Raw genomic sequence first — 12,640 nt, 5'->3', positions numbered from 1 at the left:
GAGAAAAATGGGTACAGACTTCCATCCCCAAAGGGGAGGACACACGTTGGTCCTTTCTTTCTGGGGATAGCCACTGGGTTCTTAATCTCCCTACCCCTCCCCCACATTTCAGTCTAGGGCCTGGGATGCCTTTAACAACTTACCTTGATTTTACTGTCTTTCTTTTGTGTGTAAAATCTTCTTCCCAGGACCTCCATTCCACGAACTTTGTCCGAGACTAACAGTACCAATTGCTCACTTCTTATCTATTTTCCCCAAGCACTATGTTAACTCCTTTCATTGCATTATCCCCTTTCACCTTCATAACAACAACATGGTGCAGGTACTATTACCATATGTCATTGAATCTAAGATGCTGTCCATTATAAGATACACCATTATTTTATATACCACGGAGAAAGAAAACCAATGCCAATTAAATGTGACACATTGCTTTTTTATCACTTAGAAATATTATTTTATTCTTACTGAGAGAGTTCTTTTAGATTGGAGTAGTAAGTAAGGGTTAAGAGTGCCTGTCTCGATGGTTAAGACACCATCTCGATGGTGATTGCAAGACATATATAGAGCTGTTAGTAAGTGAAAAAAAATGTGTCTTAAAATGAATAAATATAATGTTATCCCTGTTTTACAGATGAGAAAACTGAGACAGAGAAATTAAACATTTCTGCACAGAAAATTAATAGTCAAGCCAGAATTTGAAGCCAGGCAACTCCAGATCCCATTCTTAACCCTTAGGATTAGAAATCTATATTTTATACATTTGACTACTCTCAGCCTAGAGGACGTTCATCAAACTCAAGTCTATCACTTCCGGAGCCTGGGCCCTTACCTACTATGCAACCTGCCTCATGCTGGGCAATTTTGAGCAAAGGGGCTGCCTCGTGCTGGGCACATCTCTCATTAGGAGGGCTGGGGCCATCCAAAGCCAGGAGCTCCTACAACCAGCCTTTCTTCTACTGTTGCATGGCATTTGCCCATGGTAGTGTTGAGAATTTCTCTGCTTTGCCCTCCCTTGTTCCATGGCTTTCAGCACCAGGGTCAGAGCCAGAATGTTTATCTCCATCTGCAATTATTTTTTGGAAACCACAGGTCTTCATGATGGGTGGTAGAACTTAGATCCAGACTCTTCTGCTGAGGAGGTCTTCACTGGAATCCAGATGCTCAGGCATAAGTTGGAATGAGGTCCAGAGAAAGTAGGCCTCCTCTGGGGTGGGTGTGACCCACATGAGAGTTTAAACAAGCACAATAAATACCATGTCATAGTTATCCATTGTTTACAAAACTGATGCATTGCTCCATATGTAGATTTCTGGAAATGTGGTTCCCTACAAAAAAATAAAACAAAACAAAACAAAAACACTGAGCTCTCCTACTATAGAATCTTTTGAGGACTGCTCCTCAGATGTTCACTTTGACTCCTCCTTACAAGGTTCTCCACCCAACACCACCTGCTTCTGTAGCTGCCTCGGGCCCTTCACCCACTCTCTAAGTGTTTCCCTCAGAGGCCTCTTTCTCACAGTGCATAGTCTACCTCAGCTGAGTGTCTTTTCCCATATCTTGGGTTTGGGGGTCTGCCTCCTCTGCACCTGAGTCTGAGTGGTGAGAAGCATACCTGGTTCTAGACTCTAGCCCTGGTAAAACATTTTTTCCAGCTTTGGAACATTGCTGAGACTACAATTCCAGTAGTTATCATCCCTGGCTACAATAAGAATCACATGAGGAACTTTTTAAAATACCAATATCAGCTCCATCCCCAGAGATCCCAATTTCATTGGTGTGAGGTAGGGGCCAGACATCAGTACCATTTGCAAGTTCACTAGGTGATTCTTACTGCAACCAGAGTTGAGAACCTAAGCCAGATGAGCACAGCCATCTAGTCCTAAAGCCCAGGGGCCCAACAATGGAGCAGTCAGGCACAGAGGAAACGAGGGGAAGCTGGAGTCCTAGGCAAAGTCCCTTCTACACTTCCTGGGCTCTAGGACACACCTGGCCAAGAGCTGTCTCACCCAGAACTGATGTCTAGGTCTGATTGCTAGGCCCAGGAGGGCCAGCTAGATCTGACATCTATTCTGGCATCCTATTTTTTCTACATTATTTCTACTTTCATTTTTACCTCATGTTGCAGTTACTACAGTCATTTCATAAATCACTGACATCAACTACTAGCCTTCTCACAAGTACGCAGCACTCATATATTCATAGTTTGTTAACAGTATTTAAACCCGATATACGTTTTATTTAAAACCTTCATAATATCAAGGATTCAAATCTAGTGCAACAGAACATTGTACACTGTGACATGTGAATGTACCTGCTGGAGCAAAAGCTTAATACAGAAGCAGATGAATAACCCATACACAGTTAGTTGAAGCCCCCTCAGAACTGTTGTCTGGTGCCACAATCATGTTCCAAGGCCCAGAAGATTCTATTCACTTGGGGAATTAAAAAATAAACTATTTCAGGAACTTATTCCTCTCCCTCCCTCGAATGTCCCTAGAAGAGCTCACAGAGAAGCCGTAGCTGTCAGCTGACTGCCTGACTTCTGCTTTCCTGTTCTTCCTTCATCTGACCTGCAGTCTTGCCAAAGCTTAGCCACAGGGAAGCAGGAGGGGCAAAATTTCCTTCTGTGATTGCCAAAAGGCCCTGCATATTTCAGTGTTAGCCGCCTCCTCCGCAGAGGACACACGTTCCTCTCAGACTCAATCACAAGCCAGATCTCTTACTACGAGGCAACTGCTCAGCCAGCCCAGAAGTAAAATAAGAAAAAAATCATGCCTCACCCAGAAAATAAGTTACCTGTTGTGTAGAGCAATACTGTTCCAGACTTGCTCTGCCTTCCCAAACCAACTGTACTTTCCTCTGTCCACACCCTGGCCTCCTCCCAACCCTTACTTGCCGGGTGGAGGTGGAATTGGGTGGCAGATGTTCTCTCTTAATTGTATAGCCTGAAGTAACTTGTGACAAACAATCCCTCCCCCAATGCCGTTTTTATTGTAGTGTGCCTGAAATGTGATCTCCAAGAGCGACTTCTCAGCCCATCCCTGCTCCCTGGAACAGCTGATGGCTCCTTGAGAATGGATGACCCCAAAGGAGACTTCAGCACCCTCTACCAGATGGTTTCCCAGTCATCAGCCTCTCGTTACAAGCTCCGGGTGATCAAGTATGGCCCAAGAGAACCTCTCCCGTCCATGCAAATATTTATTCTTATTGGTTCCACAGCTAGGAAGAACAGAGATAAAGGGCATCCCCAAGTGTCAGGCAGCAGGGAGTCAGTTCCAAAGCAGCAACTACAGGTATGGGCATGAAAGAGTAAGGTCAGGCTGCTTAGTATGTGGAGATGAATGAGGAGATTGTGGAAGATGTGCCTCAGTAGGATATTCTGAAGTCTGGATGAGGACTGGAAATCCAGATAGTCTCTGAGAATGCAGAGGAAAAAAAAAAAGATCAGCAGAATGATGTTTATCCATTCAGTAAATGTTTATTGAATACCATCGTGACAGAGATCTGACCTTCAAGGAGCAAGTGACACATAGGATCTACCCCACCTTCCCATTTCTTTAAGTACTAGAATTCCTGTTTCCAGAAGAATCAGTTCCAGGGTGGAATTAGCAATGATGGCAAAGACCACTTTTACTGCTTCCTAGTTCCTATCACAGTACCCATGTACAGTTATCTGAGTAAGCTTGTCCATGGATTTGTGACCATGGATGCTGCTGGGGAACCTTCTTAAACGCACCCTCTTCTTAAATGTGTCTTCTGTCAGCACCTTGCCACGGAAAAACTAGGCCTGGGATGCAGATGTTTAGCATAGTTTTGTGTAATGTGGTCGCTGCAGCAGGAATGGGACAGAATGAGCTCAGGAGAGGAAATATCCATCAGAGTCTTGAGGCCTCATGATGGCTGCTGCATTCATTGATTAACAGGCTTTGAGACTCTGCTGTGTGCCACATACCCTGATAGGTGCTAGCCATACTAAGGTGAATAATTCACAGGCCCTAACCTAAAGGATTTCACAATAGGGTCTTATACTTAAGCTAAATTTAAGTGGATCTGCGTCGAGGCTCTGGATATCTCTGAGGAGACCTTCACTGCCATTCTCTCTTCCCAGGGCTCTAAAATCCAGTGGGGTCTGCGAATCATTGACATATGGACTCCCCTTCATCCTCAGACCCACAAGCTGTTGGCAGCTGGAATGGGATGAGCTGGAAACAAATCAGCAGCATTTCCATGCTTTGTGTCACAGCCTACTGGTGAGTACCCATGTCACCCAGTGAAGAAGAGGAAGAGTGTTAAAGTACCCAACACAAAGAAGCAGCTAATTAATCCTGCCCTGTTCCCAAACCTGTCCCAGTCTTCCAGAGGACAGGGAAAAACTGGACATACTCTGAAATGTGGGTTAAATATGACTTGCCTTTGTTGGTTTCACGCTATAGAGAATAATTCCTGAATTCGGTTATATGACACCAAACTTGCAAATCCCTGATTTTGTACATTTAAATGGCAACAGGGGATTTTCCTTAAGTAACTATATTTTAAACCTTATTTTCTTCCTGTCACTGTGCTGGACATTATGGTTTATTTCAATGAAGAGCACTTAGTCTGTGCCAGACATTGTGCTAAGCCCTAGATATTCAGTCTATTATGATAGACATTATCTATGGTCTCAAGAAACTTTCTAATGAAAGAGACAGAATTAAATATGTATATTCTTAATTGTGAGAAGTTTATGAGGGAAAATAAGAGGTTGCTGTAAGAGAGCCTCTCTGTGAAAGTGACAATTAAACTGAGATCTGCCAGATGAATGGGAATTAGCTAGGTGAAGGGTGGCAGGAAGAGCATTCCAGGTGCAGGGAAAGGCATGTGCAAAGACCCAAAGGCCGGAAAGAGCTGATCCTCAAATCAAGAGCGGAATGACCATTGTGACTGAAACAAAAAGAGCAAGGACCAAGAGAGCCAAAAGGTGAGGAGCCAAACGTGAGCAGGGGTCAAATCATACAAAGATTTGTAGTCCAAAAACGACTTGGGGCTTTACGTACAAAAAGAAATCATTAGAAATGACATCATCTATTTAAGTTTTTAAACAATTAATTGTGCAAAAATTTGGAAATGAACTTTCAGAAGAAAAATGAAAACAAGAAAATGAGGTAGGAGGGCACTGTAGTAGTCTAGGCAAGAGATGATTGTGGCTTGGACTTGGATGTTGGAAGTCAAGAGGAGAAAACTAAACCAATTAAAGTATTTTAGAGAAAGAGAGCATGTGAAGGATTGGATGTAGGGGGTGAGGAATAGCGAAGTATCAAATAACTGCCTGGTTTCTGATTTACCATTTCCTGAAATGAAAAAACTAAAAGAGCATATACATGAAACAGTAATACAACACCTAGAAAGCAAAATAAAACAATTGCAAATACAATTCAAGGACGTGTATGACTGCTAAGTGGATATAGAATAACAGTTTGACCCAGTAGGATATGAGAGATCAAGACAGCACAGTAATGTGTCTCTTTCACTATCAGAAGCAGACTTCTTTTTTCCTGTTTCAAAGCCCACACTCCCTTTTAGGTCCACCCACTGAGTTCCTGTTTCCTATCTGAAGAACACCCGTCTCCTGTCTTTGCAGAGCAGAGACAACGGATACCTCCTAACTGTTAAAGCCCAAGAGCTCCATTTACTATACTCTACCCAATTCCTCAGGATCTTGGAGGTCTACTCGGGAGAAATTGCTCTCATGGGGCTTCAGTACATTCTTATAGTACATGATATTTTATTTTATTTTATTTTTTTAATTGATTATTTATTTATTTATGTATGTATGTATGTATGTATGTATGTATGTATGTATGTATGTATGGCTTTGTTGGGTCTCCGTTTCTGTGCGAGGGCTTTCTCTAGTTGCGGCAAGCGGGGGCCACTCTTCATCGCGGTGCGCGGGCCTCTCACTATCGCGGCCTCTCCTGTTGCGGAGCACAGGCTCCAGACGCGCAGGCTCAGCAATTGTGGCTCACAGGCCTAGTCGCTCCACGGCACGTGGGATCCTCCCAGACCAGGGCTCGAACCCGTGTCCCCTGCATTGGCAGGCAGACTCTCAACCACTGCGCCACCAGGGAAGCCCAGTACATGATATTTTAAACAGACAGTTGCATTTTAATACACTGCTAGAGGGAGTGTAAATTTTCTGGAAAGTGGTACCCTTCAACACTTCAATTCCACTACTGGGAATATAGCCCAAGAAAACAATGAGAAAAAGGAGCAAAGATATAGGTACCAGCATGTTTATCTCAGTGGTATTTACAATGGTAAGAAACTGGAAACAACTTAAATGTCCTAAATAGAGGAATGGTTAAATTGAAATAGGGGAAAAGTTAGAGGAACAATAATTCAGCCAAACAATGAACCATAATAGTTTACAGTATGTACTATAAACTATTATGGCTATATATTATGTAGCCATAATAATTTATAGTAAGGATGGGAAAGAATATTGTCTTCCATCCTGGCTTATATTATATGAGATCAGAGTCTCTCTGCCTCTGAACTTAGGGTTTGAGAATCTGTATTTATTTATTTATTCAACAAAAATTTATTGAGCACTACATGCCAGGTACAGCTGTAGGGGCCAAAGAGACCTCTTCTTTATCACTCCTCTCTCATGGAAACTCACAAGTATGTGGTTGACCCATGTCTAATAAGATACCCATTTTCAGTAGCACTTACTAAGAGCTAGTCACTTAACCAAGTGCTTTTCATACTTTACCTCATTTAATTCTCACAATAATTCTGTGAGATAGATTGTTGTCCCCATTTTTACAGAAGGAGAAGACTGAAGTCTAAAGAGATCAAGTGACTTAACAAAGGTCACACAGCCACTGAAGTGGCCAAGTCAGAATGTAGTTGAATGTAGTTCTGTTGACTATATATCTCATACTTTTAAGTCCTTGGCTAAATTCCTACTCCAGGTATAGCCAGATAAACACAGATCACAACACTGAGGCTAATTCTTCTCCCTTCACTTAGCACCCCAAGCTTCTGTACATCACTGGACTTGAATTCACTTAAACTAGTACTAGGTACTTGTAGTAGCTCCTTACCCATCTTGTGCTTCTTGTGTTTCACCTCATCCAGATCAAAGACCACTCTCCTTTCCTAGAAAAGGAAGAAGCAAAATCGTGTTTGAATGGCTCTTCCTTCTTGCTTCTCACTTGACATCTCCAAGCAGCAAAAAGCCTGAAAGGTGGTGTGTTATGGAGGGAAGAATTCTTCACAAGCTTCAGCTCATTCATTCAACAACAAATATTTTTCTAGTCCCTACTATGTGACAAGACTTATTTAGCGTTTTAACCTTCCAGATCCTATTTTTACAAGTTTTCAACACTTCTTTAAGTCCATCCTTGGTTTTATATTCTTTCTTACACCTCTTTCACATGTTCTTTGAAAATCTGATGTAATCAGTTCCCCGCGTAAATCTCTTGACTTCTGTTTCTCGTTGTCCTGTTTCCCCTCCAGCTAACTTCTCATTCTAACTTCTGTCTTTCTGTTAATAGCAGCACCACCATTGTCTACTCACCCAGGCTTGTAACCTCAGTCACTTTCAGCCTTCTCTCCCTTTACACCCACTTCATTACTAAGTCATATCAATTTTTTTCTCATAACATAAGTTGTAACTGTCCTTTCCTTCCCATTCCTGCTGCTTGTTCTCACTAAGACTTCTTCAGTAAACTCCTAATTAGCTTCCCTACCTCCAATCTCTCCCTCTTCTAATTTGCCCTGTTCATTAGACCAGATTAATCTTCTTGAAGCATTCCCCTAACTGTCACATGTTGTTCACCCAATGACTTAAGTCTTGCCTGCTCTAACTCCATAGCATCTTTTTCTCTCTTTCCTTTAATTTATATTTCCCTCATTTTCCCTCTTTCCTTTAATATTGCAATAATCTCTTAACTTGTCTCAATGCTTTTAGTGTTTCCCCTTCCCAATCCATTTTCCAATCTGCCACCAGATTAATATTCTTGAAACACAGCAATGGTCCTGCCACTCTTCAGCTTAAAGCTATTTTGTGGCTTACTATTAATCATACTTAAAGTGTGTATTCCTCAGCCAGGTATTCAAACTCCATTCTTGTCTCCCATTATTCCCCTTCCTGTATCATACAGTCCAACCAAATTAATATACAAACTTTAAATTGCCCTACCTTTGAACTTTTTTTCATGTTGTCCCTTCTATCTCCATCTGTTCAAATTCTATCTCATTCTGAAGGACCCAGCTCAAATGGTGCTTCTGCAATGAGGCCTTTCTGGATGGCTATATTTATCACTAGACCTTTGTGTGTTCTATTTCTTTTTGGAGACAAGCATATTTCAATTAGTTTTTAAATATATGATCCTATGATTTTGGTTAAAGTCTATGATATAAATTTGCCTACCCAGAATCCAGGAAAACGTGGTTGCCTTTTCCTGAAATTTCTACCACTTCCCCATTTTACCAACTAATTCCTCAGCCTTAGTCAAATTTAGGTTCAGAGTAGAAATTCTCCCTTTGTTATCTCTCTTTGTTGGGAGTCAAGGCCAGGCAGTTTTCTAATCTGTTGTGGTAAAGTGTAATTCGTATTGTCTGTGAAAAGCATGGGCTTTGGGCTCGGATGGTCCTAGGTTCCTGACAGCTTCATATTTTCCCAATTGTGTGAAGTCAGGCCATATACTTAACCTCTCTAAGCCTCAGTGTATTTATCTATTTGTAACCCTAACAAATCTAGTTGGTCCCATGTGGTTTTGTCTCTATATAAATGGCATGTAAAGAAGCACCACTCAGAGGACAAAAAGTAATTTTAAAATTAACTTATGTGTGCTTTCAAAGAACGCCAAAGAGGAAATAGTTCATTACCCACAATGACATTTTTCAAATTTTCTTCCTCTACTCCTCAATCACATCTAACCTGGAGATGTTCCAAGAGCCTTTCACACACACACACACCCAAAAACTAAAACTCTGTCTGTATCCCCAGTCCCTGTTCCTCTATCTTCTTCCTCTCTCAGCCATATATATATATATTCTATAGATTGACTTAGTCTCTCTGACATAATCCCCTCCCTCTTAGGTCCTGTCTCTCTCCACCTATTTAAAATATCCAGGAATAGGGCTTCCCTGGTGGCGCAGTGGTTGAGAATCTGCCTGCCGATGCAGGGGACACGGGTTCGAGCCCTGGTCTGGGAAGATCCCACATGCCGCAGAGCAGCTGGGCCCGTGAGCCACAATTACTGAGCTTGCGCGTCTGGAGCCTGTGCTCTGCAACAGGAGAGGCTGCGATAGTGAGAGGCCCGCGCACCGCGATGAAGAGTGGCCCCCGCTTGCCACAACTAGAGAAAGCCCTCGCACAGAAACGAAGACCCAACACAGCCATAAGTAAATTAATTAATTAATTAATTAATTAAATAAAATAAAATATCCAGGAATAGAACCTACACAGCTTCTCCTTTCATGAGTAGAAGTGGAGTGGGAGAGAAGGAAAAAAAGGGAGAAGGTGCATGACAAACATATTAGTAACCCTTGTCCCTTTCACATGTAAAACAGATATACCTCACGTAAAATGTACCTCACGTGGTCTTTAAGATGATTAAGTAATATTACATGTGTAAAGCATGTAGCATACATCTGGCATATGATTTGTACATAATGGCTGGTTAGTAGTTCTACAAATTCCATTTGTTTATTTTTTATGGATTCTAATTCTCTGGAGAAATTCTCCATATTTTCACCTATTTTCATGAACAAACTAATCATAGTTATTTTAAGGTACTTTGCTAACCTCAGCACTTGGATCACCTGTGGCCTTGTTTCTATTGTCTCTTTCTTCATTTGGTTTTCAGACATGTGGTCCTGTCTTTTGGTGAACCTGGTAATATTTTGGTGAAAAATACTCATTGTGTCTAAATAAATCGTAGAGGCTCCAGTTGGTGTTGGCCTCTTCTGAGAGGGTTCATCCTGCCCTGCACTAAGCAGATAGAGTGTTGGCAAATCATCCTTTTCCACTCAGGAGCTATGCTGAGTCAAGGTTGGACTGCAGTCCTGCTAAGGCTCAATCTACCCCTGGTTTGCTCCTTGCCCTCTAGGATTTTCCACTGAAAACCTGGTCTATAATGTGTATCCCCTCCCCTTGGACGATCCCAACTCTAATCACTCTTTCCCAAGTCTGCTAAAATGCTCTACTTCTAGAGGCTTTCTCCTTGGGTGTTTTTGTCCTCTGCTCCATGCAGCCCCAGTATTTGGCAAATGTGCTGAGTGAGAAGTTGGCTTGAGCACCCATCTTACCCCTTTCAAGTCTCCACCAGAAAGTTCTGGTAGTTTCTCTGTTCCCTTACAAGTGCCTCAGGAGGTGCAAATCCTAGATTCTCAGCTCCCACCCCCACTCCCTCCAACTCAGAATAAACATATGCCCTCAGGATAAAAGCAATTGCAATACCTCCCTCACCTCTGAATTCTTCCTTCTCCAGAGACTGAGCCACCTCTCACTTTTATTGTCTCAGCACCTTCTCACTGCCTTCAGACAAATGGTTTCTGTATATTTTTCAGCTTTGCTAGTTATTCTAGGCAGGAAAACCAGTCTGCCTCTGGCCATTCCAACCCACTCAAATGTAGAGGTTGATGGTTATTAAATGTTCATTTATTCCCTTTTGCATCCTTTATCTAGCTAGACAGCCTATAATACATTTTTCTGGTTTACTCTCAGTTAGTTGGCTGGTTCCACCATGTTCTCATTTTCAGATTCCTGGGTTTTCTTACAAGTATGTATAAGCATAGCTTCTGGCAAAAATGGGTGGTTTGCATTTTTATGATCTTATCTAATCTTGGCTCTATTATCACCCTACCCTTATTTTTCCTTTGCTTAATCCCCCTAATTGTTTATTTTATATTTTTTGTTGTTACCTTTTCCTAAACTTGGATAACTACTTTGTGGAATGTGGTAGGGAATTATATATATAATTTTTCCAAGTATTTATTAGACGTATTTATTCATCACCAGGAAAACATCATTTCAATTACCAAATCCTACTACATAGTCCCAGTTATGTAGCTAGTGACTCACTTTTCACATCCTCATTTCTCTTACAAAGTCATGTCTGTCTGAACTAGGAAAAGAAATGAAAATACCACCTAGATCTTTCAGTTTCATACTTAAAATGTCAGAGTTTCTGGAGACACGTTCCAGAGTTTTACGGGCCATGTCTGCCCTAATTGGCCACAGAAGTGACAGGATTCAAGCCAAGATATGCCCAGCAGGAGTCTAAGTACATAGGCAAAGATCTGGTTGGGCTGTAAATGGGTGGGGAAATGGAAATTCCTTGGTTATATTAGGCGAAGAGTCAAGAGCAAGAATCCAAGCTGAGAGTGGGGTGATGGCAGGTCAGGAGCCATTCTTTTTTTAATAAATTTATTTATTTATTTATGGCTGCGTTGGGTCTTAGTTGCTGCATGCGGGCTTTCTCTAGTTGCGGCGAGCAGGGGCTACTCTTCGTTGTGGTGCGCAGGCTTCTCATTGCAGTTGCTTCTCTTTGCAGTTGCTTCTCTTGTTGCGGAGCACGGGCTCTAGGCGCGCGGGCTTCAGTAGTTGCAGCATGCAGGCTCAGTAGTTGTGGCTCACAGGCTCTAGAGCACAGGCTCAGTAGTTGTGGAGCACAGGCTTAGTTGCTCTGCAGCATGTGAGATCTTCCTGGACCAGGGGTTGAACACGTGTCCCCTGCATTGGCAGGCAGATTCTTTACCACTGCGCCACCAGGGAAGTCCCAGGAGCTATTTTTAAAAATGATCAGAATGAAGTTAGTGTATACAGCCTCCAGGGGATACAGACAGGGGCTAGAATAGCAGGATAGCACGACATCAGTGGGCTTCTTGTGACCCAGCCTTGTCTGTTTCTCTTGCTTCTTCTTTCACCATGCCCCTTCTATCCTCCACTCGAGCCACACTAATAAATTACTAAATGTTCCCCAAAGATGCTAAACTGCTTCACACAGCCACACCCTTTTTCATGCTGAGCCCTTCCCCTTGCCTCTATGAACCTGACAAATTTTTATTTTTTTTCCAGATTCTGCTTAAATACTTTCACTCTGAAGCTTTTCCTGCCCCCCACCATAGCCTGCCCCCACTCATCCTTTTTGACCCTTCCCCACCCATGTACCTATTGCCACATCTATTTTGAACTTCACAGAACTGATAAACAGTAGGAATATGCACCTTTGCTCTCTGATGTGAGAAATGTCACATTATTATATTTTTCTAAATCAAATTTTAAAAATATTAGTCCCCAAGTGCTAGGATGCTGACACACTCAATATCTTTATGAGTGCCTCTCCCCCTCCCTACGGTCATACTCATAATCCTAGGGGGGCTAACAGTCCAGAAAATGTGGAAAATGGCCCTTTGGTCTTCAATACACCTCCAGTATTGTTGAACAGAAGTGACAAGGGCAGACATCTTTGTCTTGCTTCTAATCTTAGGGGCAAGGCACCCAGTCTTTCACCACTACTTATGATGTTAGCTGTAGGTTTTTTGTAGAGGCCTTTGTTAGGGTGAAGAAGTTCCATCCTGTTGAATGTTTTTATCATGAATTTTATCAAATGCTTTTTCTGCATCTATTGAGATGATTATG

General features: G+C 42.1%; 1 protein-coding gene across 4 annotated transcripts in view; it reads left to right on the top strand.

Moving 5' to 3' along the window:
* The window catches only part of M1AP (meiosis 1 associated protein), an 89,037-nt gene that overhangs the window by 65,295 nt on the left and 11,102 nt on the right, over positions 1–12,640 (top strand). For all 4 annotated transcript variants that reach the window (XM_061210987.1, XM_061210988.1, XM_061210985.1 and 1 more), the window contains 2 exons: positions 3,001–3,163; positions 4,112–4,253. In XM_061210987.1, coding sequence (XP_061066970.1) covers positions 3,001–3,163; positions 4,112–4,253 — 305 coding nt within the window. The remainder of the gene's footprint in view (positions 1–3,000; positions 3,164–4,111; positions 4,254–12,640) is intronic.

The sequence above is a fragment of the Eubalaena glacialis genome, chromosome 14 (genome assembly GCF_028564815.1).
Source record: "Eubalaena glacialis isolate mEubGla1 chromosome 14, mEubGla1.1.hap2.+ XY, whole genome shotgun sequence".
Taxonomy (NCBI): Eukaryota; Metazoa; Chordata; class Mammalia; order Artiodactyla; family Balaenidae; genus Eubalaena; species Eubalaena glacialis.
The sequence above is the reverse complement of the archived record's forward strand: the minus strand, read 5'-3'. Positions and strand labels throughout refer to the sequence as shown.